General features: G+C 38.8%; 1 protein-coding gene across 2 annotated transcripts in view; it reads left to right on the forward strand.

Moving 5' to 3' along the window:
* Positions 1 to 8,192: 8,192 nt before the first annotated feature.
* Positions 8,193 to 25,648, forward strand: part of GIGYF2 (GRB10 interacting GYF protein 2) — a gene marked incomplete at both ends in the record, with an annotated part of 93,052 nt that continues 75,596 nt past the window's right edge. The window contains 4 exons of one of the 2 annotated variants that reach the window (XM_084255000.1): positions 8,193 to 8,263; positions 18,315 to 18,444; positions 20,614 to 20,709; positions 24,531 to 24,642. In XM_084255000.1, the coding sequence (XP_084111126.1) occupies positions 8,223 to 8,263; positions 18,315 to 18,444; positions 20,614 to 20,709; positions 24,531 to 24,642 (379 nt within the window). The remainder of the gene's footprint in view (positions 8,264 to 18,314; positions 18,445 to 20,613; positions 20,710 to 24,530; positions 24,643 to 25,648) is intronic. The other variant, XM_084255001.1, reaches the window with a different exon arrangement.

A 25,648-nucleotide genomic window follows, 5' to 3' on the forward strand; every position in this document is an offset into this window, starting at 1 on the left:
GCTGAGGGGAGCAGCGGGGAGACAGGAGAGGTCTGCTGCGCCTTGTGGGTCAGCTCCCTGGCCAGGGATCGAACTCATGCTGCAGTGGCTGGTGATAGCTTCATAGTGCTGAGACTTAACCCCTTGCACCACCAGGGAGGCCATATTCCTTGTTCTTAATATAATTAGGTAATCTGGTTAGAGATTCCCAGAAAATGTTATCTGCATCCATTTGATATTTTTATTGGATGAAGGAAAACATTTTACAGGATTTTCTTTAGAAAACTTAACCTTGTAGTTGTATATTTCTGAACATAAGTGTTTCCTGTGTAGAATAGTAGGCTTAGTTGTAAAAATTGGGAGACTGGGATAATTCAAGAAAGAGTTCCTGTGACCTTTCAGGTGAGTAATAGTAATAATAATGGCTTTCAACAGTTTAAAAACTAAGGCAGATAGATGGGAGTGCGCCTCCTTCTTTACTCCCCAAATAAATGTCCATTGTTGAAAAGTTGGAAAAGAGTAGAGTATAAAGGAAAAAAAGAGGTCCTGTATTCTTCAGAATTTGTCATCTTGCAAATAAGAATTTCGGGCCTCCCTGGTGGCGCAGCGGTTGAGCGCTGGGTTGTGAAGCTGCCCGCAGCCTCTGCAGTGCCAGTTCGATCCCTGGCTGCTCCCCGGCCACTGGAGGAGGGTCCCAAATGGCGGGCAGACCTCTCCTGCCGCCCGCTGCTCCCCTCAGCAGTGTCCTTCGGTCCTTCTGCCTGCTCTGCTCCCTGCTCTGGCTCTGGTGAATTCTCTCACCCTCCCGTGCTTCTGACTGTACCCAGTGCTTGTATATATAAAATAAACAAACAAACAAACAAACAAACAAATAAATAAATAAATCTTTAAAAAAAACAAGAATTTCATCTTCAGCATTTGCTAAAATTTCACTTCAATAAATCATTTGTTTTGTTATTAGTAATATCAGTGGAATTTCATTAGTTTAAAATACATTAAAAATATATGTGGCAAGACGTTCAAAAGTACAAGAGGATAACACAGTCAAGAATAGATCTTATCCACCTTTGACATTGAGTCTTCCTCAGAAGTGTATCATCTAGGTGTCTTGTGAATTCCTTGACAGACTTTCTGTGCATTCAAGAACACATGAGCATGTGTACAAATCAATGATTTGTGTACAAATGAGCATGTGTACAAATCAGTGACCCTCCTCCGGTGGCTGGGGAGCAGCTGGGGATCGAACCAGCGCTGCAGAGGCAGCTTCGCAACCCAGCGCTCAACCGCTGCGCCACCGGGGAGGCCCAGATTTTTTGTTTTGACTTGAATATAATCCTTACTGGTTTTAGCTTCTGTGAGATTTTCTCCTTAATTCTAGCAGCCCTTTTAGAGGAACAGTGGCCATTAGACATTCTTTGACTCAAGGAAAATGAAATTGAATTGCTCCCCTGTGGTTCAGAATTCTTGTTGCTTCAGCAAACTTTTGGAATACGGTCTTCATTGATAGTCTTTTTTTTTTTTTTTTTAAACCTTTAGCATAGTCTTGTAATCTGAGTCTGCATTTCACTTAACATATTTGAATGCTTACTGTGGGTAATTACTTTTATCATGCCAAATGAGTTAAGAATGCATATAGTGTGGAGCCCTTGTCTAGGTGATTTTCCAAATATATTTAGTGAAAAGTTAAATAAACACAACATGAAACTTTTTAACATACAGTGTTGTTAAACAGACATTGTGTGTTATAATGAAGTCCCTATAGTGAATGTCAGGTAATTTTTTCTAAAGATACCATATTTTATCATACACAGATTTTTTTTTTTGGAGAAGAATTGGGTGTAAGCCAGAGGTGGGGGGGCAGGTGGTTAGAGGATTCACCAGAAACAGAGTGGGGACCAGAACAGGCGGAGCTACTGAAATCCACTGCTGACAGGAGCAGTGGGTGAGACAGGAAAGGTCTGCTGTGCCATATGGGCCAGCTCCCTGGCCGGGGATCGAGCTCAGGCTGTAGCAGTGATAGCACTGAGACTCTAATCCCTGCACCACCAGGGAGGCCCTCATACATAGTTCTAAGTCAATAATTACTTTTGGAAATCTGCCTGATGAGAATAGAAAGCTGTTTATTTAGTATAGCTTGTTTATATTGACAAAAAACTGGGAGGCATCCCATTTCTACAGGCCGTTTTTCAGCTTTACAGATCCTGAGTGCAGCCAGGCGTGGTGGTGCCCGTTTGTAGTCCAAGCTGCCCAGGAAGTTGAGGAAGGAGGATTGCTTGAGCCCAGACATTTTTTTTTAGAGAAAAACAAAATAACATATAAAACCAAACAAACAGAAACCAAAAACGCCTCTTCCCCCATGGATTAATTCTATATGTTTACTGGGTATTTGCCCATGCAGATATATTAGGAAGAATAAAAAAGAATGCATATTTCAGAATAAAGTATGTAATATTTTCCTAATTTTGCAAAAAACATTTACCCCCTCCCCATCACATATATGTGAATACGTTTTTGTCACAACATGAAGACAGTGTGGGAGGGATATACATGAGACTGTACTTTTTTTTAATATCTTTTTTTTTAAAAGATTGATTTATTTATACAAGAACCAGGGTACAGGCCAGATGTGCAGGAGGGTGAGAGGATTCACTGGAGACAGAGTGGAGAACAGAACTGGCAGACTGACGAAATACACTGCTGAGGGGAATAGCGGGCGCGACAGGAGAGGTCTGCCCCGCCATGTGGGAATCTCCCTGGCTGGTTGGGGATCAAACTCTGCGTTGCAGAAGCTGCGGATTGCTTCACAGCACTATGCTCAACCACCAGGGAGGCCCTGTACTTTTTCTTACCTCAGGGAACGAGAAAGGAGGAGAGATGACTTACTGTTGGTAATAGGTACAGTAAATTTGAGTTTAGGTGAAAGATTGGGACTCGCGTTGTCATGTAGCATGGTCTTTTCCTTCCTTCCTGTGCCTTCCTGGACAGTGTTTAGCCGAAGCTTTTTTCTTATCCCTTGAAACTTTTCCCTTAATTTCTGCTTTGGGATAATTTCATTCAATTTTTGGTTGCAGTTCTGCAGATTCCCTTCCAAATCTGTGTCTCACCATTCTCTTAACACACTGGAGTTCAAGGTCTATAGTGTGATCATTCAGCTGTCTTCTCAGACACCTCATGTTGATTTTGTGCAGAACCTAAGCACCTTTCCTCCCAAATTCATTTCTGTTTTCTCTTTCTCTCCATATATAGGCTGCAAAAAGCACCCACACTAGTATTGAATCTTTTAGATTCTAGTCCATTTCTCCATCTTCCACTTTAAATTTTCCTTTCCAGAGGTAGCAGTGCCTTTTCTGCTTTTGGAAATATCTTGCGGGGTAGATATTTGAATTGATCCTCAGTTTTGTGCAGGCCATTCTGAGGACGGAAGGACAGATCTTCGAGTGGAAGTGAATGAGTGATGTGCAGAACCACAGAAGTATTCAGTAGAGAGTTATTGATAGTTCTCATTTGGCTTTGAGTTTGGAGGTAAAACATTAGGGATTGAGTTGAGGAGGTATGGATATTAGATTTGTGGGACCCTGAAATATTAGAAGTTTTGACCTTGCAGAGGAGGTTTAATCATTTTAAACAGGGACAGGCGTGACTGAAAAGGAGTGTGGGACGATTGATCTTACTGGATGAGAGTCCTTAGGGACTGAACTAAGGAAGGAACAATATTGCAAGTTTTTTGGTGATAATCCAGACCCGAGTCAACAAAAGTTTGACAGAAATGAAAAGAGACTGCACAAGGATTCTTGAAAAAGGAATTGAACACATTTGGGACAAAATGATTGGACATGAAGGAGGGAACAGGAAGGAGTGTCAGATTACTCTCAGCTTTTGAGCCTGCATGACTCGGGAGTGAGTCAGCTGGCCAGTTGTTGATGAGCTGGATACCCAAGAGGAGCAGGCAGCTGGAAATGCCACATGGGTCATAAGAGAGAAAGGCCAAATCTGTAATTCGCAGCAGGATGGGCCCCCTCCTAGGGGGTGTGTAGAAATTTGTGGGAGAGCTTCTCTCTGCTGTTGTAATTTTACGCCCACTCCCTGCATGCCCTTTTTTACTCCCCATGATTTAGTAGTTAGGGTTCCACCCAAAATGTTAGTAGAGAACATATTGTAGATAAAAGGTTCAAGACAATATCCAAATAGAGTTCAGAGTTAACTAAACTGTGGGTACACCAAGGTAAGCTAGAAGAGAAACTTGTGAGAATGCTGACTAAAGAGGAAGGAAATGACAGGGAAATGACAATGCTGTGGTCATGGAGGAAAAAAAAGAGGAAATGGTTTAAGAAGTTAGGCAGGATAGCCTGGTGGGAGTGCAGCATCCAGAATGTGGTTCAAGTCTTGACTTGCTGTAAAACTTCAGAGCTGTTTTCTAGTTGCCTGCCACAAGTCTCCTGGGGTTTTGAGCTGAAAACATTTAGGTAGGGTGGGGTTTAAATGGCAGCATGGTCTAACTAAGCTCATTTCAATACCTCACTGAACCCTTAGAAAGGACGATTAAGAAATTAGGCCCAGTTTCCATTCCAGCTAATTTATAATTCAGAGGCATCATGTAAGACAATCCCTCCAGTACATATAAATGTATTAGAAGTGTGCTTATTTGAATTCAGTTGGAAGGCTCAATCAGAAATAGTGTTTATAGTACTTAAGAGCTGACATTAGGTTTCTTCAACAGACATAACTCTTACATTTCCTGCTTTAACTCACAAGGCAGGACACTGTTGTGAGTATGTAGGTCTCTTTAGTTGGTAACTGAAGCTTTTGGATTATTCTTTGGTTCTTAAGCATTTTCTAGAAAAATCTTTATATTGGGAAGTAATTTTCTGGAAACTTGTAAATGGTAGTTGGATAGCTAGCTCAAGGCATGGCTAAAATGACTTCAGGGTTTTCTTGTTTGTCCGCTGTGGTTGTTTGGCACTACCTAAAGGTTTACAGGTGGAACTAAACAGGATTTCCTTGCTGTTGTCCCTTAGATGTAGCGCAAGACCTGCGGCTGGGCAGCTTTGCACTACACAACTCCTGTTTGGAGATACGTGATGGCTTTGGAAGAGTAATTCAAAGGGGAAAAGTTAAATCTAAGAGTGATTTTAGTGTTTTTTTTTTTTAAAGATTATTTATCCATACAAGAGCTGGGGTACAGGCCAGAGATGTGGGGGGTGAGAGGATCCACCAGAGACAGAGTGGGGAATAGAACAGGTAGATCTACTGAAATACACTGCTGAGGGGAGCAGCAGGGAGACAGGAGAGGTCTGCCGTGCCATGTGGTTTGCTCCCTGGCCGGCCCGGGATGGAACTCATGCTGCAGAGGCTGCGGATTGCTTCATAGTGCGGCGTTTAACCCCTTGCACCACCAGGGAGGCCCGATGTTAGTATTTTTACAATTGTGAAACAATGCATTGTTTAGTTGTGATTCACTTGCTTTACAAATTAACTTAGATTCAAACCTGCTCGCTTTGTCAGTTCAGGCTTTGTCAGTTCAGCGCCATTTTCCAGTGGCCATTGTTCCACAGGGATTTGAGTTGAAAACAGGTGACTAGGTTGAGTTTAAAGTGGTGGCAAAAATGCTCCATCAAAGTGTTTTGTATTAGCAAAAAAAAAAAAAAAAAAAAAATCAGTTGATAGAGTCGCCACTGTCCATTAGGCAGATAGGTTCACATACTTTTTTAAAGCATGCTGAATCTGTTGATGCTAAATAGGCCACAGGTGTGTTAATGTCCAGGTGTGTTAATGTCCTTACTGTGGTCTGGTTGTCACTACCTTGACAAATCATTTTCTTTGGTGGGGTGGGGGAGAGTTGTACACTTTAATTGAATGTAACATGCATCGTTTGTAAGATTCTTCATTTTATGTATTACTAAGAAGGAAATATATGAAGTAAAGTCTGGCACAATTTTTTATTACTTAAATTTTTTATTTTACATGTTTAAAAAAGTTCTTTAAATTATTTAGCAAATAATTTATTTTTTGTTATGCAGTATATATTCTTGGCATGTATTAAAAGGAAAATAAAAATGACATAAATTGGTTAAGGTATTCCTCGGATTCCACATATTCAGGGTGTGACTCTTTTAAATCTTTTCAATTTTGTACTGTAGAAGTCTCCTCCCTCCTCCCTCTCCCCCACTGTGTGGTGTCACGTTATTAAGAGTATGGTGATGAAACACATCTTAAGGGAGTATGCTGTATTCTCTCAGCCGTTTAAAATTCAGTGATTTGGTTCTTGTGAAGCTGTTTAAACCTCCCCCCCCCTTAACACGTGCACACACTCTCTCTGTCTCTCTCTCTGTCTCTCCCTCCTCAGGAGTGTGGCAGGTGGCCAGTGGAGGTCTCAGCAACAAACACAAGTTTAGTTTGTGTGTAGCATTTTCTCCCCTCATATTCTGTAAAGCACTTGCTGTCATTCCTCCAGTGAAGAAGAGTCACTTCACTAATCTTCCATTGCTGTAATGCTTTCCTGTAATGCCTTTCATTTCAGTTTAGAATCATCTCCTTTTTGAAGACATTTTAAGCAGCAGTTGAAGTCAGGTTATAGAAACAACACAGTTGAAAGGAGGACAGTATGAGCAGCTGTGGCCAAGTTAACTGTGCAGACATGGACAACTGACACAGCCCCTGCTGAGCCAGGAGCAGCTGTGTAGGAGAGCGTTGATCCAAGGTTCATTCTCATTTCAGAGATTTTAAAATATGAAAAAACCTTGTCTTGTGTTTTTGAGCCATGAGTTGCTTAAGAGGTGGGGAGGGCACTAAGTTGATCACAGCTTGAGTTTGGTGTGCGTGCTTATCTGGTAAGGGTCGTGACGTAAGAGCCTGGGCATATCCCTGGAGCCCTGGTTGACACAGGGCCAGAAACATTTCCCAGGAGGAGGCCAGATTATGTATAATAGCACATTTTCACTTTTCTGTGTTTTAGATCAATTTCTAGTTTATTGTTTTTAGATCATCAGAAGCAACAGTCAGGGTGATACATGTATCTTGGGGAGATTTGCAGTACATATACAGTGTTTACAGTATTATCCTTTTTCTAAGCTCTGATCGCCTTTTTCCCCAGCTTTTTTGCAATATAATTGGCATATATGTTCAAGGTGTACAAGTTCAAGGTGTACAAGTTCAAGGTATATACAGTGTGTTGTTTTGATACATTTAGTATAAGGTTGAGACAGGGCTGCTTCGTGAGACACCAACCCGTGGGGGGTCTAGCGGCTGGGGTTCAGCGCTGCCTTGCAGCCTGGAATCCGTTCCTGTCTGGGAGATTAGGCCTGACAATTCCAGTATCAAGGTGACTACCACAATAGCACTGACAGCCCTGGCCCATCACACAATTACCGTTTCCTTTTTGTGGTGAGAATATCTAAGATCTACTATTTTAATGGCTCTCAGGTATGAGAATGTAGTATTATTAGCTGTAATCACTATACTGGATAATACCCCCAGAACCTGGAAGTTTGTCCCCTTTGACCAGTCTCTGCCTAGTTCCCGGCCCTGCGCCCTTTGGCCACCACCAGTCTACTCTTTTTCTTTGAGTTTGGCTTTTAGAGTCAACACATGTGAGGGATTCATGTACTAGTTTCTTTCTCTGACTTATTTCATCTTAACTCTGATATTTTGAATTTGCTCCTTCATATTCATTAATGAAATTCATTAGCTCATTATTTTAACTTGAGAGTCTAAGATTTTTTTAAAAGAAGCACTTTAGTTAAAATGCTAAGCAGCAAGTGTGGAAGTTATAGCAGAAGCTGTGAGATTGGTAATTGGGGTTCTTTTTTTTTCTTTTTAAAGAACAATTTATTTTTTTTTAAAGATTTATTTATTTATACAAGCACTGGGTACAGTCAGAAGTGCGGGAGGGTGAGAGAATTCACCAGAGCAGGGAGCAGAACAAGCAGAAGGACCGAGGTACACTGCCGAGGGGAGCAGCGGGCGGCAGGAATTCAACATAATACCATGTCTCCTTTCCCAAGATAAGCCTAAAAAGATAGGAATTGGAAAGTAAGGGTGGATTTTTTCATTTCACTATAACTCCTATATTGTTAGTCACAGGGATCACTTCTCATTCTGGTGACTGGTTGAGAGGCGTATAAGCAGAACACACTGTACTTTGTAGGCTGGAATTCTGCATTTCATCCTGACTAACTGTATGGAGATATTTTTCTCTTTACAGGTTTCTCCACATATAAAAATCTATTGTAAAAATAAGGAAAAGAATGGCAGCGGAAACGCAGACACTGAACTTCGGGCCCGAATGGTGAGTTTTCAAAGTCTCATCTTGTTTAATATTGGGTGACCAGTATAGTAGTGAAGTATTTGTGCAGGTGCTGGGTGGCTTATCAGTGTGCATGTTTTTGAGACTTTGCTCTGTGTGATGAGTTGAAAACTACGTAGCTTCTCCAGGAGTAAATTATATTTGGTTAATGACTACATTCTATATTCATTTTCAAAAATTGGTTATGTAATGGAGTTAAAACTACCCACAATCCTACCACCTTAGCAAATTACTGATATTTTGTTTGAGCCCTTGTCCAGGTGCATATACAGTTTTACATAAATGTAACATTTTTAATATGTATCTATTTTTTGCTACAATGTTGTTTTGATCACTGTTCATAGACTCATTTGAACTACAGTTTTTTTTGAATTATTAATTGAATTTTATGGATGAGCTCAGCAGGTAGTCTACTGGCTATTAACAGTAGCCCATTTAGGATTGGGTTAGCGTTTGCCATAATAACAATTAATTGACATTTGAGTCTCTTACAGATGTGTTTGGACCCCGAATATGGAATTCTCATGGAATTTTGAGATCCATCACATTGTAGTGTGACTTCCCCCTCCCCCCTCTTCCTTTCCCCTCAAAGTTGGTGATTGAAGATCCTCTCATCAGTGGCATGAATAATGATAGTTGCTTTTTTCATTCAGACCCTGAGCCAGAGGCTATGTAAAGTAGATAAAGTGGAATAGGTGTCCCAAATATTCTTGATTGTTTAGGTGGAGGTGGTTTGATAATGATGCAGACTTCCTGTAGTAACTCCTATTTGAGTACTCTTATTAACCTCTCCTATTCTTTGCATTTCTTTTAATATGTAATGCCTAAATGTTCTTGGCCCTTAGAACTAGCATTTGGAGACCCAGAAGAAATCAGTTTGAAGTTCTAAGAATGGTGTAACATCCTCTACTTTGAGAATTTATCTTGGAAATGTTGACCTAAATAATGCTGCACCTGTCTTAGTTACTATTTTATAGTTAAAAAGTTTTCTTGTCAAATCAATGTTTGTAGAAAAATTAGAAATTACAAGTAAGTCAGAAGAAGTTAAAATCAGAATTTCACCGACCATGGTAACCACTGTGAATACATTGGTGTATCTTTCCAGGTGGCTTTATGTATGGCTGTTTGTGTATATGTACATTTATTTTCACAAAAATGGGATTATATTGTACATGCAATTTTGTAACACACTTTTAAGAATTACATCAAAAACATCTTTCTTAATAAATACTTTGTAAAAATAGTCTTAATGGTTTAATGGTTGCATTGTATGGATGTAACATCATTTATTTAATTAGCCTTATAGCTGTAGCATATATAGGCAGTTCTCAGTTTTTCATTATTATAAAAATATTTTTGACATTCTTGTAGCTGAATTTTTATTCACATCTTACTAACTTTTCTAGGTGGACTTAAATTCATGTAGTGCACATGATAACCATTTTGTGGGCAGCTCTTTTGCTTTTATATGGAACTTGTAATTGCTTCTCTTTTGTATTTATTTACATACCCGTTGTATCTCATTCTTTGTAAAACATGATTAAAATCAGCAGCTAATTACAGGAGGGTTTTCCCCCCTATTATCTCTATTAAGAGGTAACAAAAAGAGGCAACCTCTAGGAATTTAGCTGAACCGAAACAATTCCTGGTGAGGTTCTAGAGTCAGTGTACCTTTAGTTTGATACCCTATACTGCAGCTTGACAAACTATGGCCTGTGGGTCTGTAAATAAGGTTTTTGTGAGTCAAGTTTTATTACAACATAGCCACACATCATTGTTTTCACATTATCTGGCTGCTTTCACACTACATAGCAGGGTTGAGTAGTTATATCAGAGGACATTGACTTAAAAGCTTAAATATTTACCCTCTGGTCCTTTAGATAAAAAAATTGCTCTCTGCCCTAAGCCATAGGTTCCCAAAGTCATGTCCTTGTGTCATTGACTCAGTCTGTATGTCCTCATTGGTACTCTGAAGTGTTGTTTAATGGTGTTTTGTTTGATCAGCCCAGCCAAGTGTTTTATTTTTTTTTAATTTTTTTTATTTTTAAATATATTTTTTTAAAGATTTATTTATTTATTTGTTTGTTTATACAAGCACTGGGTACAGTCAGAAGCGTGGGAGGGTGAGAGAATTCACCAGAGCCAGAGCGGGGAGCAGAGCAGGCAGAAGGACCGAAGTACACTGCTGAGGGGAGCAGCGGGCGGCAGGAGAGGTCTGCGCGCCATTTGGGACCCTCCTCTGGTGGCCGGGGAGCAGCCGGGGATCGAACTGGCGCTGCAGAGGCTGCGGGCAGCTTCGCAACCCAGCGCTTAACCGCTGCGCCACCAGGGAGGCCCCAGCCAAGTGTTTTAATCAAATCTTGAATTGAGGTAACTTAAGCTACTGCTTAAGCAGTACCTTGCCTCGTTATCCAGCAGGCTTTAGAGCTTAGCTGCTTTCTGAAATGCCATGGAAGAGGAGTGGAGGTCTTAAGTGGGCTCCTTACCTTCTTTGTACCACCTAGGAAAACAGTTCCTTCTGGCAAAGGGAGTAAATGGAAGTCTCTAAGTAACTCAAGTAAGCCTGAGCTAGAAAGCTTCAGAGTGGGCAGAGACTGTACCTAACATTCATTGTGAAACTTGAAGCGCAAGGAGCTGTATCTCCAGAGTAGCTGAGAATTAGTTTGGAGTGAATGCATTGAATCAGTGTGCCGTACAGAGACCATGCACTGTGCTGACCCATGTGGAGCAGTAGTGATGCTGTGTTCTAAATACACTCATTTTTATAATGATGTAAAACATAACAGATAGGTAAAATGAAGAGATTTATTTGTACTTGAGATAGTTGTGAAGATGTGAGTACATTGGAAAGTGGTAGCAGCAGACCACAGATGATCCTAAGTATGGACTTAAGGTATATCTTTAGATTCATTAGCTCACAGTTTATATTTAGAATAAAGAAATGTGTTACATAATCACCAAAACAATTTAAAACAATATTATACATTTAATGAAGAAGTAAATTATTTCTAGATAGAAGACTGAAAATCATTTTGTTCTTACTGAAATGTACTACCTTTGGCCTTTCCTTTCTGACTGTGTCAATCCTACCCCTTACTCCTATCTTCTGTCCCTGCTTAACTTTTTTCTTGGTCTATATTGAAATATAACATGCAAAATATTCTTTATTATATGTATCCCATCCTCCAGCTCCCACTAGACTGTGCGCTCCATTGAGGGCAGGTACTTGGGCCTCTTTTGTGTAGTTTGTTCACTGCTGTATCTCCAGTGCCTGGCACATAATAGGTACTCAATAAATATTTGTTAAATGAACACGTGAATTGTTGGAAAGTAAAGTTGTTTCTAATGTTTTGCTGTTGTAAATATGTATACACATCCTTGAATGATTTTGTTTGTATTGCTGATTATTTGCTTTGGAATAATTTCTTGGAAATGGAATTATTAAACCGAAAGTTTCATTTGTAAGGCTTTGGATGATATATGAGTAGATTGACCACCAGAAGGGTTATATACACTTAATTCCCATCCCACTTGACACTACTATCTTAAGGAAAAAAAAAATTAGTTCTAAATCTGGCAGAATTAGATATTTTAGAATTTCTTGTTGTTAGTTCCAATAACAAAATAATTCATTCTTATCCCAGAAAACCTTGGAAGAAACAATAGTGCAAAAAGAAAAAGAAAAGAGCCAAGTTACTCTTAATCCTATATCCAAAGAACCATTGCTAGCATTGTGGCTTCTGTCCTCCTCTATCTTCTTTGCAAATGTTTGTGTGTATACTTAAGGATATTTAAAAACACAAACAAATTCATTATATTTGTTTTATTTGGGGATTATTTTTTTATTTTGAGGATCAAAATCAGATAAGAAGGGAGTTTATAATGGGGGAATACTTGCAGGCAGTTACCTAGCTTTATGGGGAAGAAGCCAAGGAACGTTCTTGGGGTTTCTTATGTCCTGGTCTCTTTGACCTTAAATTTTCCCCATATCTCTCCTTGCAAAAGTGAGACACGTCTCTTTAGCCTAAGGCATTTTGTTTATACCTGTGTTAAAGTAATTACTTTTTGGTATATATCTTTATATTAGTGTTTACTCTGAAAAGAACTAATCCGCCATGTTTCTTGATTTTGCTAAACTTGTTTTTTGTTTGGTATACTGAGCACAGGAAATATTAATATCAGGAAATGTTCATTGACTAAAGGCATTCAAGTGTTATTGGAGAAAGTGGGGCCAAGAGAATGCAAACCCCACATTGCCTAGTTACTCCGGTGATCTTTGTGGGGCTGTGGAGAAATGAGAGGAAGCTCTGGAGGGTGGAATGCATCATAGTTGCAGTTTTCAAAAAGTGAAAGGTATCTGTATGACCTGAAGTATAGTAAATTAGATGCTAATTGGGGTGCATTTTGGAAAAGAATTTTGAATTTTGTTTAGAAAACACGCTATCAGGTGCTTCTTATGTTCTATCTTTTGGGCTAGGTTCTGAGACAAGAAGAGTAAACGGACATGGTACCTGCTTGTCAATTGTTTAGAGGTGAAGCTGAACTAAATAGTTACACTGTAATGTTTGAAATGTTCAAATGAATTATACATACATGTATAATTATACATACATGTATACATATAATGCTGCTACAGAATATTAAACTACTTAGTTGACACCTATACGCATCTCATTCCTACTTTTATAAAACCGAACTTGTTACGGAGCAGCCCCGATATAAAACGGGTTGCCTGGCATGAAATTAGCTTTAGGACATCCTTTTCCCCCTAACAAACTTAGACGTCTTGTCCTTTTAAATTTCTTGCTGAATACCACAGCATACCCATTTGCTCAAGCTAGAAGTCTTGGCATTATCCTGGAAATTTCCTGGTACTGTATCCCTATCAATAGTCCATCAAATGTCATGTCAGTTCCATTGTTCATTTTTCTCTGTCTTCATTGCTGCCACCAAGTCAGCTCTGAACTCTGGCAGGAGTGGCCTTGTGAGGTTTCCTAGCTTCTGCTCTTCTTCTGATTGTTTTCTCCATGGCAGCGAGAGCAATGATAAAATGTGAACTGGATCAAGTTTTTTCAAAAGCCTGTCTATTTATATAATTGTTGATTAGCTAGCCAGTTCGTATTATAGAGGATAGGCAAGTGCTTGTGTCTAGCTGAGGCCTGAGAATCTAGATTTCTCTCTCCTTCCCATCGCTCTTTCTAGTTCCCTCTCCTCATTCTGTCTCTTCTTTATCTTTTTTACTTAGCCTCTCTTCCTACCAGCTTTCCCTCTCCCCCAGTGAAAAATGTTAGAAAAATATTTCTGACAAGACAGCGTATGGGTAAAGACAGGGGGTCAAGAAACAGATTAAAGTGGAGGGATCCCCAAGGTACGTGCCTTCACTATGGTAATAAAGGAGGGAAAGATGAACTTGGAGATAGCTCTTCTATGTTAAGAAACTTTGGAATTTTTTTTTTTTTATCATTGTGTGCTGATGAGGATGAGGAATTGTGTGAGAAGCATTTTGTTCAGCTTTACATTTGAAATAAATAGCTTGCAATGTGGAGAATAGGCCTGTCACTGTTTAGCTCACTTAGGATGTTGCAGCAGTACAGGTAAGAAATAAAAATAGATTAGTTGATCAGGAGATGTTTTGAGAGGTTTAGGATTTAAAACGGACTCTTAGGAAATGGTTATTGGGTGTGGGAGATTGTAGAAAGTGAGCAATAAGAATGTCCCTAGGTTCCTGCTCCTTACCTGCCTTTTGGAATACCAGTGATGAAGGGGGTTGGGATGGACACTCAGGCATGTAGGCATGTTAAATTTGTGTGAAAGCCCGACTCTAGAGAGCAGAGCTGGAGTGGCAATCACGAGTTTACACTGAAGTGATTTTTGACTCTAGTACCTTTACACATCTACACTGACATTTTAAATTGATTTTATAAGCAGGTGTTTGGATTTGGACAGCAATTTACATGTGAAGATTTTAGAGTATCACTGGGGTTCTAGAAGGCTTTGCGGCTACCTTAACTGTTACTGCTTGTAGGACTGAACCTTCTGTGTTAAACAGATCTTAGTATGGTCCCTAAGATGAGAGCAGTAAGGACAGAAATATTTCCAAGGATCTGGCATTGTTGAGGTAATTGATGAACTTTGCTAGAACAGTGGTGGTGGGGAAGGGCAAGCCAATTTGCACTGGGTTTTGAAGTCCTGCAAAGTGAGGATGCGTGAAGATGCTTCTAAAAGAAAAAAGAATGATGAGCAATGCTAACGGGGGGGGGGGGAGGATGCGGAATTAAATTAGAGTTCTAAACAAATCACTATTGGGTATAGAGACTGAGGGGGAAAGCAAATTGGAAGGGATTGAATTTCTAGAAGAGAGGGTTTGTATGAAGCAGGACCCTAGAGGAGCTCAAGATTACTGGTAGATTTTTACAAAAGAATATTAACCAGGTGTGTTACAGCTTTTCCATATATTTGTAGGTGAAGAGAAATTTGTAATAGAATCTGTTGATTATTAAGTAAAGCACAACCATTATGCTAATTCAGGCTGCCATCATCTCTTAGTTTGAGTTATTCTCAGCTTGCCTTGGCCTCTTGGAATAGCTGGAGGTCTTTAGAATGTGTTCTAGCCACGTTGCTTTACTAGATCCTGGTGCCTGAGAAGTGTTTAGCCCTCCAGGGGGTTCCATGGAAAGGCAGAGTGGGGTGTGGATGTTGGGCCTTGAGCTGGAAAGTGTCTTGGTGAGACCCAGTGCCTTTGTGCCAAAATTGCAATGATTTTCACTTGAAAGTGCACACAGGTGTGCCCTCTAGTGGTAGAAACCATCAGGTAGCATGTTGGTTCAGTAAAGGGGAGGCTTTGAAATCATTTGTAATAAAAATATGTACATTTAAAAATTAATGTTTGAAAAATAAATCTTCGTTATTTTAAATAAAAATTTGAGGCCTCCTTGTTGGGAAGGTCTTGGTCTTTCTAGTTATAAACACCTAGGTTTGAATCTTTGTTCTGCCTACGGTGGCCATGGGCAAGCTGTTTAACTCTTTGGCTTCATTTTTCTTAATTTGTTATATTGGAGTTGTGGAGAAGCTTAAGTGAGATTAAATGAGGTAATGTAAGTGTAAAATTCCCAGCCTGAGTTCTCAGTGCCTAGTAATTCCCTTTTTCAAGGAAAATCCCAACTTTATATGAATTTGATGAAAAATGGGTTCTCAGAAGGCTTTCCACAGTGGTAGATCACTCCCTTATTGGATGTGTTTTTTTTTTTTTTTTTCACCTGATTGTTTAACCTGTCATATAGGAGCTGGACTGAAGATTTCTGATTCCAAGGAGTTGGAAAAGAACCAAGGCCAACCCTGTAGCATCCAGATTGTGATCTTTATATATACTAAGGAGAATTGGGCTCCCTGGAGAAATGGTTGATTCTAGGCTTAGGCGGGAACTAAACAAGCCTGGAACATTTTGGCAAACGGAAGACTAGGCTTGTGTCAGAAAGAACCCAGGAGCCAACCCAAAGAGTCTCATACATCAAAGATGAGACATTTTGAGCATTTTTAAAGAATTGTGCAGTGAACTGAGTTGCTGTTTTGAAATTCAGTAAATAAAAATAAAAATCAGGACTCTTCCTTCCTTTTCTACATGAACTGTACTTTTGGGTAATAGTAGCAAGTAAAAGTAAAAGAAGGACATTTCTCTTTGTAGAAATACTCCAGCTAATAAAGAGGGATTGACAGGACAGAATCATTTGGCAGTCCTCGTGCGCTAAGGGATGTAGCATTTGCCATTGGGCTGCTGGCGACCAACCAGGAATGTGAGCCGCCTGTTGGAATCACTGCCACATGGAAGTGATCCTGCCAAGTCTGAGCAGTCTTCACATCTAGTCACAACTTACTCAAAATGTAGAGAACAGAGAGAGATGTCAAGCTATATGTAGGGATAAAACCAGCAAAATCCAGAATAAAACGTCATCTATAGAGATAACATTCTGATATATTTACAGATGAAGTAACTTTCCTTTAAAAATTTCCTCAGAAGTCTTGAAATAATTTCCTTTAGAAAATCTAGAAATCCAAAGGTTACCTTCAAAATGACATAAAAGGAAGGTTCGATGATACAGTGGCAGGGTTGGCCATGGATTGCTGGTTTGGAGGCTGGGCAATTGGTTCATGGACCTTTGTCATGTTCTTGGTACTGTTAGTGTGTGTTCAAAATTGTCCATAAAAAAGAGTTAAGTAAGTGGAAGATCTACAGGTGTATTACAGAACGCCCACCAGCCTTCAGCCTCGCTTGACTGAGACATACTCCCTTTCCTGGTTCTACATGGAAACACATTGTATTTATCACACAGTTCCCTGCTATTTTTAGAGAATATGCAAGTATGCACTATGTTTGGCTTTCTTATTAATTTAAAATATGTAATTAGTAGATCATTCCCCTCTTCAGTGCTTTTGTGACTTTGGGGGATGTGTTTCAGTGCTTCTGTTGACTTTTTCTTGAGGCTCCTTTGCAAGGTGAAGCCCATCACTCCCTTGTACCCTCGGGATCTTATGCTTATAGAACTTGGAAAAAGTTTTATTTTACTTTCATTATTAATGATGTTTCTCCACTTGTTTGATACAGTGCTGCAGTAGGACTTCACTCTTGCTGAGGCTCCTCTCTCCTTTCCCCCCCTTTTTAAATAAAACTATTATAAATTAAGATTCCTCTTTCCCTGGTTCCACTGTGCAGAGGTGGCTGCTACTATTAGCTCAGAGTATATTTTTATTTTTGTCATCTTAGCAGTAAATAGGCTTTCATATTTTTTTCCTTGTACTTCACTTGATGCATTAATTGTTCTTGTTAAAAATGGATTATGAAATATTACAGGCACATAGTTTGTAACATATTAAGATGCCTGTAACAAACATCCATATACTTTTCACCAAACTGAAACAATGAAATATTGCATGTATAATTACAACACCCTTTATACCCTTTCCCCCCCTTTGCAGATAAACCTTATCCTGAATTCCGTTATTTGGCAATTCAAATTTGTTTCTATGCTTTTACTACATTTCGTATGTTCTTAAAACTGTGTAAACCTATTTGCAGGTATATGTACATATAAAAATTGCTCTTTTTAACTGCAGTGTTTTTATTTTGTATGGTATGCTTTGTTAGATATTTTATTAGCTATCACCAAGTCAGTTTTTTGAAGTCGTTGTTCCAATTTATAATCCCACAAATACTTCTTGAGAATTTTTTCCATTAGTATATGTTCTTATCAACATCTGCTATAGACAGGTTTCTTAAATTTTATTCTATATGGGTATAAGGTGATACTGTGTTTCTTTTACAACCATTGTTTGACTGTTAATTGTTTGACTGTTACAAGAGTTTGTTTAACAGAGAAGTTCAGTGCAAAAATGTACACTACCTACCTTTTTGTCATGCTAAAAAGATGTGCAGACAGGGCACACGAGGATGCAGCTGGTTTCTCTTGTGAACACAGCCATTGCCGCCACTGTTCATACTCGTTTTCAGGCTTCTAATGTGATGTGATGGTGCCGTTTCCTTGTATCACCCCATTCCAGTGTTGGTCTGTTGCTTGTTAGTTGGCATCTCCTCACATTCACCTTTCACTGGGTCACCTCCCTACTGTATTCTGCCACCATTTAATAACAGTGATAACTGTATGTCCGTAATCTTTTTCAACTCAGGCGCGTGAACTTTGCCCATGGTGTCTATTCTGTGAGCTCAAAGATGTCTCCAGATGAAATTTGTGGCCTGCCTCCAATCATAAGTTACTTTATATAATTTGGAAATGTGTCCTCTCCTCACCCTCAAGGATTTGCCTTGATGCTTTTTAAGTCAAGGAATACCACATGGTTATCGAGTTACCTCTTGATGAACTGCTTTCTGAGTATGCTATGATAGGAAGTTGTATTAAAGCTAGTTTTTGAGATGTTGAAATTTGTTTTCTCAAACAATAAAAAACTTCTTAGTTTTATAAAAATAAGATGACCATAGTGCCAGAATATTTGACTCCTCAATTTTATATTCTGTGTCTCCTAGGCTCCGAGCTTTGTCTAGTGGTGGGAGTATTACATCCCCTCCTCTTTCTCCAGCATTGCCGAAGTATAAATTAGCAGACTATCGTTATGGCAGAGAAGAAATGTTAGCACTTTTCCTTAAAGACAACAAGGTAAGACAGTAGAAAAGTTCAAAATTGTAAATGAAACTTCAGGGTCTATACAGTGATGTATTAATATATGTAAAACAATAAATTCTTTTTTTTAATCCTGACCCATGCCTTTTCCTACCTTACTTTCCCCCTGCTTTGAAACCTGCAGTAGTTAACAAGAGGCTTTTCCAAGGTTAATGTACTCTGTTCTTTAGAGAAACCCTGAGATTTCATTATAGGAGTGGAAAGCGTTAGGGAAGCAGGGAAGTAGTCAGTGCATAGACCCAGCTAATTTTCTTACCTCTCTTTCCTTCTGTTTCTGTTGCATCTTGATGCTGAGGGAAGACTCTCCTGTCTCTTTGTTGTATCTTTTCTTACTCTCCCTAGTTAGACTTTAGGAGCAGGCAGCGGAGTTGCTTCTATTGTTCTTACTTACTGTTTTTGAGTTAGATATAAAATTTCATTGGACAACAAACTTTAAAATGCATCCTTTATAAATGATCAAAACTTAAACAGTATACTTTTATTATTTGACAAGTTAGAAATAATTTCTATTTTCTAAATATTCCTTGTTAAAATATTTTTTTTTAATTGAAGTAACATTGTGGTGTAATATTATGCAAGTTTCCGGTTGCGTCACTGAGAAATGTGTATTTGCTACATTACCGTCATCGCTGAAAGTCCAGTTTTATCCTGCACCATGCCATCTCCCTTACAAACTTCCTCTCTCCTTTCTGGGAACCACTGTATGACTTAGTGCATGTAGTCAAAGAGTTTCGTTATGTTTTATTTAGTTGTTTTGTTTGCTTTCTCTGTATACCACATAGGAGTAAATTTATATGATGTTTGTCTTCCTGTCTCATTCCAGTACGCACACTGTCCTCTAGGTCCATTCATGTTGTTGGAAATGGCAGCATTTCAAATTTTCAACATAGCTTCATAGTACGCCACTGTGTTCATATACTATATCTTTCTAGTCCATTGTTGAATGATGGGCACTCAGGATGTTTCCAGTTTTTGGCTGTTGTAAATTAATGCTGCAGTAAATGTGGGGGTGCGTGTAGCTCATTGAATTAGTGTATCCCACTCAGAAGTGGGATAGCTGGAATGTATGGAATTTCTATTTTTAATTTTTTTAAAGGAATCTACATACTGCTTTTCATAATATCTGTACCAATGTACATTCTCAACAACAGTGTACAAGGATTCCTTTCTTTCCACATCCATTCCAAAGCTTGTTTCTGGACTTTCGGGCAGTAGCCATTCTCACAGGTGTGAGGTGATAGCTCATTTTTATTTGCATTTCTATAATAAGAAATGAACATCTTTTCATGTTCCTGTTGGCCATATGCATGTCTTTGGAGAAGTCCTCTGTCCATTTAAAAAAATTTTATTTAATTTTATTTTTTTTAAAGATTTATTTATTTATGCATACAAGAGATGGGATACAGGCCAGAGGTGTGGGGGGTGAAAGAATTCACCAGAGACAGAGCGGGGAACAGAACAGGCAGATTGGCTGGAGTACACTGCTGAGGGGAGGAGCGGGCGAGTCAGGAGAGGTCTGCTGTGCCATGTGGGTAAGGTCCCTGGCTGGCCGGAGACCAAACTCATGCTGCAGTGGCTGTGGATAGCTTCACAGTGCTGTGCTGTAACCCCTTGCGCCCAGGGAGGCCCTCTTTGTCCATTTTTTGACTAGGTGGTTTGCCTTTTTAAATTGTTGAGTTTTATGAGTTCTTTGTATATTTTGGATATTAACCCTCTTTCAGATGTGTGATGTGCACATACCATACAGTACAGTAGCATGGTAACTAGTAAACTTATTAAGCAGTAAATTCATCAATGGATTGAGAATCTCAATTTTAATTAAAAGACACAGTTACTTATAAAACTGTCTTCTGTATCGTGTTAAATGTGGAAATTTTTACTCTTCCACTGTACACTCTGCAAAAGCTGTTTATCAAATTTGTAAGTAGTGGTATGATCGGAGGGTAGAGAAATTGATTGGGATTTTTAATATTTGACCCCCTGAGAAAAATGTTAGTACTACCACTCTTAGTTGTGACTGTGAATAGACTTTAATCCATATTTATAACAATTAGCAGTAGACAAACAGGAGAATGTTCTTGTTTTTATTTTGGCCTCTTGTAATTAGATAGCATTAAGCTCCCGGTCATGTGTTTTTTCATACAGATACCTTCAGACCTTCTGGATAAAGAATTTCTGCCCATCCTGCAGGAGGAGCCTCTGCCACCATTGGCTCTTGTGCCCTTTACAGAAGAAGAACAGGTTTGTGCCGAGCTTTGAGCCTCATGTCAAACCCTCATTCTGTCCCATGGAGATGTAGAAATAGGCCTTAGTGTTAGGCCCTAAGAACCATCCTGCATGCCCACCTGTTGACTTCTTTCTCATTCTTGGTGTGTGGCTCTCTCTCACATAGTTGACTAGATTACGCTTTAGGGCTGAAGCTGTTGAGTATTATGTAGGGATAAGAAATGTTTCTAGATTCTTATGACACTGGGAACCATCCTGTATAACTTATCTGAGTAGAGAGAAAGTTACTTTCTGGCGTGGGAGCGTGGGGGAGGTTTTTTTCCCTTCAGAAGAAAGGTAGTTTTTCAGCATTAATTGGCAATATGTTTAATTGGCAACCAATACATTCTACTACTCAAGGAAAATGTAGCTCTTCAGCTTGAAATAGGCTTATGATTTTTGTCACCAATTTTTAAAAAGATACTGTGAGAAAACATTGGACTGGAAAATAGCAGATTTATGTTTAGATATAGTATACTTTGTCCAAAGATAAATAGAAGGCTTTCTTATTTTAGGGAACTTAGTGGTGATTGTAGTAAAATGGAGAAATAAGAGATTTGTTGGAATGTTGAAATGCCCCTCCAAATATAGGATCTTGGCTTTTTTTGAGAAATAGTTTTCTTGAGACATAACTCACATACTCCACGACTAATCCTTTTAAAGGACACAATTCAGCAGTTCTCAGTATATTGACAGAGCTGTACAACTGTCACCAGTGTTATTCCTGAACATTTTCATTTTTACTTTTGTAACACCCCTGAATGTTCCCCTTATCCTTTGCCCTAGGTTGTGTGGAGAAATGCTCTGTTAAAAAAGAAAAGCTTATTAAAAAAACTAGTGTTTTACATTCTAAAAAAGGTGTAATTTTAATCTTTGGTGATTTTAGCACCGGGCTTTCAATAAGTTGTTGGTGTTTGGTTTCTTCTAATTGAGGCTAGCTCTCTGTCTTTATGCTTGAAGCCCACTATCTTGTATCAGCAGATATTTTCATTGGCCAAAGATGCTATTGCAGTGCAGAGTACATGGGAAAGAAAGCATCTTATCTCCAGAGATTGCTGACAAGTTCCTTTTCAAATCAGCAAATTTCCATTTCCAAAAAATTGGTATCTGGCTATATTTTGGTCTAATTAAAAAAATACATACTTACTACATAGTATTTCAAATAGATGAGTTAGAGAATATTATTACAAATATCAGCAAGTAATTTTGTGTTCTGTTTGCTTGTATGTATGCAGACATGTATATTTATATAATATATAAATATAAATATAAGAAGAAAAGTTTCCTTAGAACAAAACTGATGTTCATAGAAGTTTTTAGTTGTTCTTTCGGTTTGGCATTTCCATGGACTGTATTGTCTCAGTTTGAGAAGCAGCGATCCTGACCACTACATCTGTCATTCAGGTGGCTGCTGTCAGGGTGTTGTGTTTTATTGATTTGACATCGAAAAAATTACTTCATTTAGATGTTTTTGAGTAGATAATGTATATACATAAAAAAATAAATCAAGCACATGTAGTGAAAAGCCAGTCACCCACATTCTAACTGCCTGTTATTCTTCCTCAAAGGTCACTGTTTCCATGTTCTCGTTTCTTTTCCAAGGGTATTTGCTGTAGCTATGATTACTTATGTATTCCTTTAACCACACGCGCATGCACAGTAGCGTGCTGTACTGCCCACTTGTACGCTCTATTGTTTTCACCTAAACATCTATTTAGGAAGCAGTAAGAAGTGTTTACTTGGCTTTTAACGTGTGTTAGATACTGTTCTAAGCACTTGATGTTTAATTACTAAGTGTTTGCAACAACCCATGGAGTAGATACAGACAGTACTCCTGCCCACATTGTGTAGAGGGGGCAGAGAAGCTGAGTGAAGATTGCAAAATTCAGTCTTGGGCAGTCTGGCCTTTCCATGCTCCTGACCCTGACTGTACTTTATGTCTTTTTATGTTAGGTCGATTATATAAAATTGTAGATTCTGTGGACCAGAAATGGTTGAACAAAGCAATTCCATGTGGTTCAACCTAGTCAACAGAGTAGTCTCATTTTTTAAAATAGCTGCATTGACTTCCATGGCCATGATGTTATTAGCTCCTGTTGGTTGATACTTAGATGGTTTCCAGTTTTGCTTTTATACACACTGCTGCAATTAAGGTCTTTTTGCTTGTGTTACTTTTAACATGTATAAGAAGAGGAATAGTTGTGCTAAAGGGTGTAGACATTAAAATTTACTTTGCAAAATTGCCTTTCACAGATTATATCAGCCACATTTGTGGATGGGTGCCATTGAGTGGCTTTGAGTGTTATACATATGATAGCTTGTGACCTGTTTTCCGAGTATTAGAATATATTAATCTAGATTTTGGGACTTAATAGTTTTGCTTAATTGTGTTCCCAGAGGCATTATTCAGTAACTCTTCTAGTTACTCTGTGTTAAAAGGTGAGTTAACGCATGTTTCAGTTTTCTTTTTAAAGTAAGTTTTATTTAAGTACAGACTGAGGTGAATTGAGTTGGGTAGCTTCCTCTAATTTTAGTTGTCAATTATATCTTAAGTTGTCAGTAATGAGGTTACTTGATTATATGATTGTATACCTAGAAAACTCTAATTGTAGAGACGTTGATAAGATTGTAAAATTTACTAGAATAAAGCTATTGAATATAATTCTGAAAAAGATAAATAATGAGACAGGCAATGAGAAAATGAGGTGTCCATTCACCTTGAATCAAGACAGAAAATCATGATTTCACACTGTAAACCACTTTATACTTAAAATATGAGTTGAATTATAGGGTTCTTTTCCCACCTAACTCTTAAGCCGCACTTCTTGCCTCTGCCAGGAGAGGCCTGGCTATAGCCATGCCCAGGTTACATTTTCCTCATGTACTACACCTCTGCAATTTTGCACAGAAGTTTATTAAGTTCTAAGTGTACAGAAAGTTCAGGTGGATACATTGCAGCATTTTCATAGTTTGAAATTTTCATGAATTCTCTTCAAAAGCCCAGGATTTTTATATCTTCTAAATCACTTTTTACAATTTTTGTAAGTGCTTTTACTTTACCTTTTCTTAAGCCTCATATATTCCAATTGTCTAGAAATGTCAACTAGACATATGTTTGGCTCCCAGGCTTCTTGCTTCCTCTTTGTATATGAAGGATGCCTCTGCTTATTTCAGATTGATAATGGGTGCAAATACTCTCTCTCATAAGGCTCGTGGATGAGTGGTTGGGGTTTAATTAAATTTTTTTCAAGCATCCCTCCTCTCCCCATTAAAGTGGTTGACCTTATGTAGAGTCTTAGTTGGCCTTTGCCTTGTTGACTTTTCATTCCTGTTGTTTCATTAAATACTACTTGTTGTTGCTAATTTCACTTTGGTGGGCAGAATGAGGCAAAAGGATTATCTTTCACTTTATCATCCAACTCTTGATGCACAGCTTTTGGTGATTCATTCTCATTTCCACGCTTCACAAGTGAAAGGGCCCTTTCAAGCTAGATTGCCTTTATCAACTTTTCTGTTAAGGATACATATTTCCCTTTCTGCTTCCAGACATACATAGCACCTAGAGTTCAGTATATTTCCTTGCAGAATGTAGCATAGTGTAAGGTGTTGGTTGTCAGTGTTTGTTGATCTGAAATGTCATTTAAATTCAGGTTTTGGATCATCTTAGTATGCTGTAAGGCTATGATTGCCCATTGCTTGCAGTAAATAAGTAGATGCCATTTCATAGATGCAGCGGGACATGGGGAGGTGTAACATGCAATTTTGTCTATTTTTCCCTCTTTCTTTTTTTTTGGCAGAGAAACTTTTCCATGTCTGTAAACAGTGCTGCTGTCCTGCGATTGACGGGACGAGGAGGAGGGGGAACAGTGGCAGGGGCTCCTAGAGGCCGAAGTTCTTCCAGAGGGCGAGGTGAGCTGTCACATGAAAAAAAGGTGTCATGGGAGAAGAAATTCACATAAAATATCTTACTTGATTTTTAGAAAACTGCCCTTTGACATTGACTGCATTAACTCCAAATGTCCTGAACATTGTTTTTTTTGTACCATTTTTCAGAGTATCTGCTCCAAATCCCTGATTGAAGCAGAGGAGGGTAATTCTAGTTTACAGGTCTGAGTGTGAAAGATTATATGTAGATGGTGCTAGTTAACGTAATCATATCCTTGTTATACTCCTTGGCCCTCAGGAGCCTGAAACATGGAGAGCCTGTGATCCTGGAGGTGGGAGCAGCAGCATACAAATCCTGTGGGGCTCGGCGGTACAGGGTTTCTGTAAGAGGCCATGAGCCAAGAGTATCTCCAGCTGGTCAGGGACTTCAGTCAAAGCAGTCTCATCAACATTAGGGCTCTTGTAGGAGGTAGAACGAAAAATAATTATGCAGTACTCAATGTTTTTTAACCTGTAGTTTTATGTCTTTTCTTAGCAGAATAATTCATATTTTGATATTCCATGTTTCTTTGCTATCTACTCCTTATTTTGGGTTTGCTTATTTTCAGGGTACTCTTGATGTTTGTGATGTAAATATTTACTTGAACGTTCACCTGTAAGTTGGTTAAATTATAGTAGTAATCTAAACATACCTTGTAGTTTTCTCTGAGAGGTGCTTTAGAAATGGAAGAATTAGGCGTCCGTAAAGACAAAGCCGGTGTCATCGTCTCCACATCCCCCACTCCCTAGATGGCCATGACCAGAGTGTGAAGGATCTAAATGTTTTTCCTTCAGGTTGTGCCTTTAGAGTCATTTGCACCCAGTCTGTATACAGACTGTCTGAAATTGTGCATTCTTGTGAAAGGGATTCTTTTTAGTCCTTTTGGAATGTGGGAATGCAGTTGTGAATAATAAAGAGGTTAACTAAACTGTACCTAAATGGTGTCGCAAAGTTGTATGTGTTTTCCCCATCTGAATTTGTCAGTCCCTA

Source organism: Talpa europaea, assembly GCF_964194135.1.
Source record: "Talpa europaea genome assembly, chromosome: 1".
Lineage (NCBI taxonomy): Eukaryota > Metazoa > Chordata > Mammalia > Eulipotyphla > Talpidae > Talpa > Talpa europaea.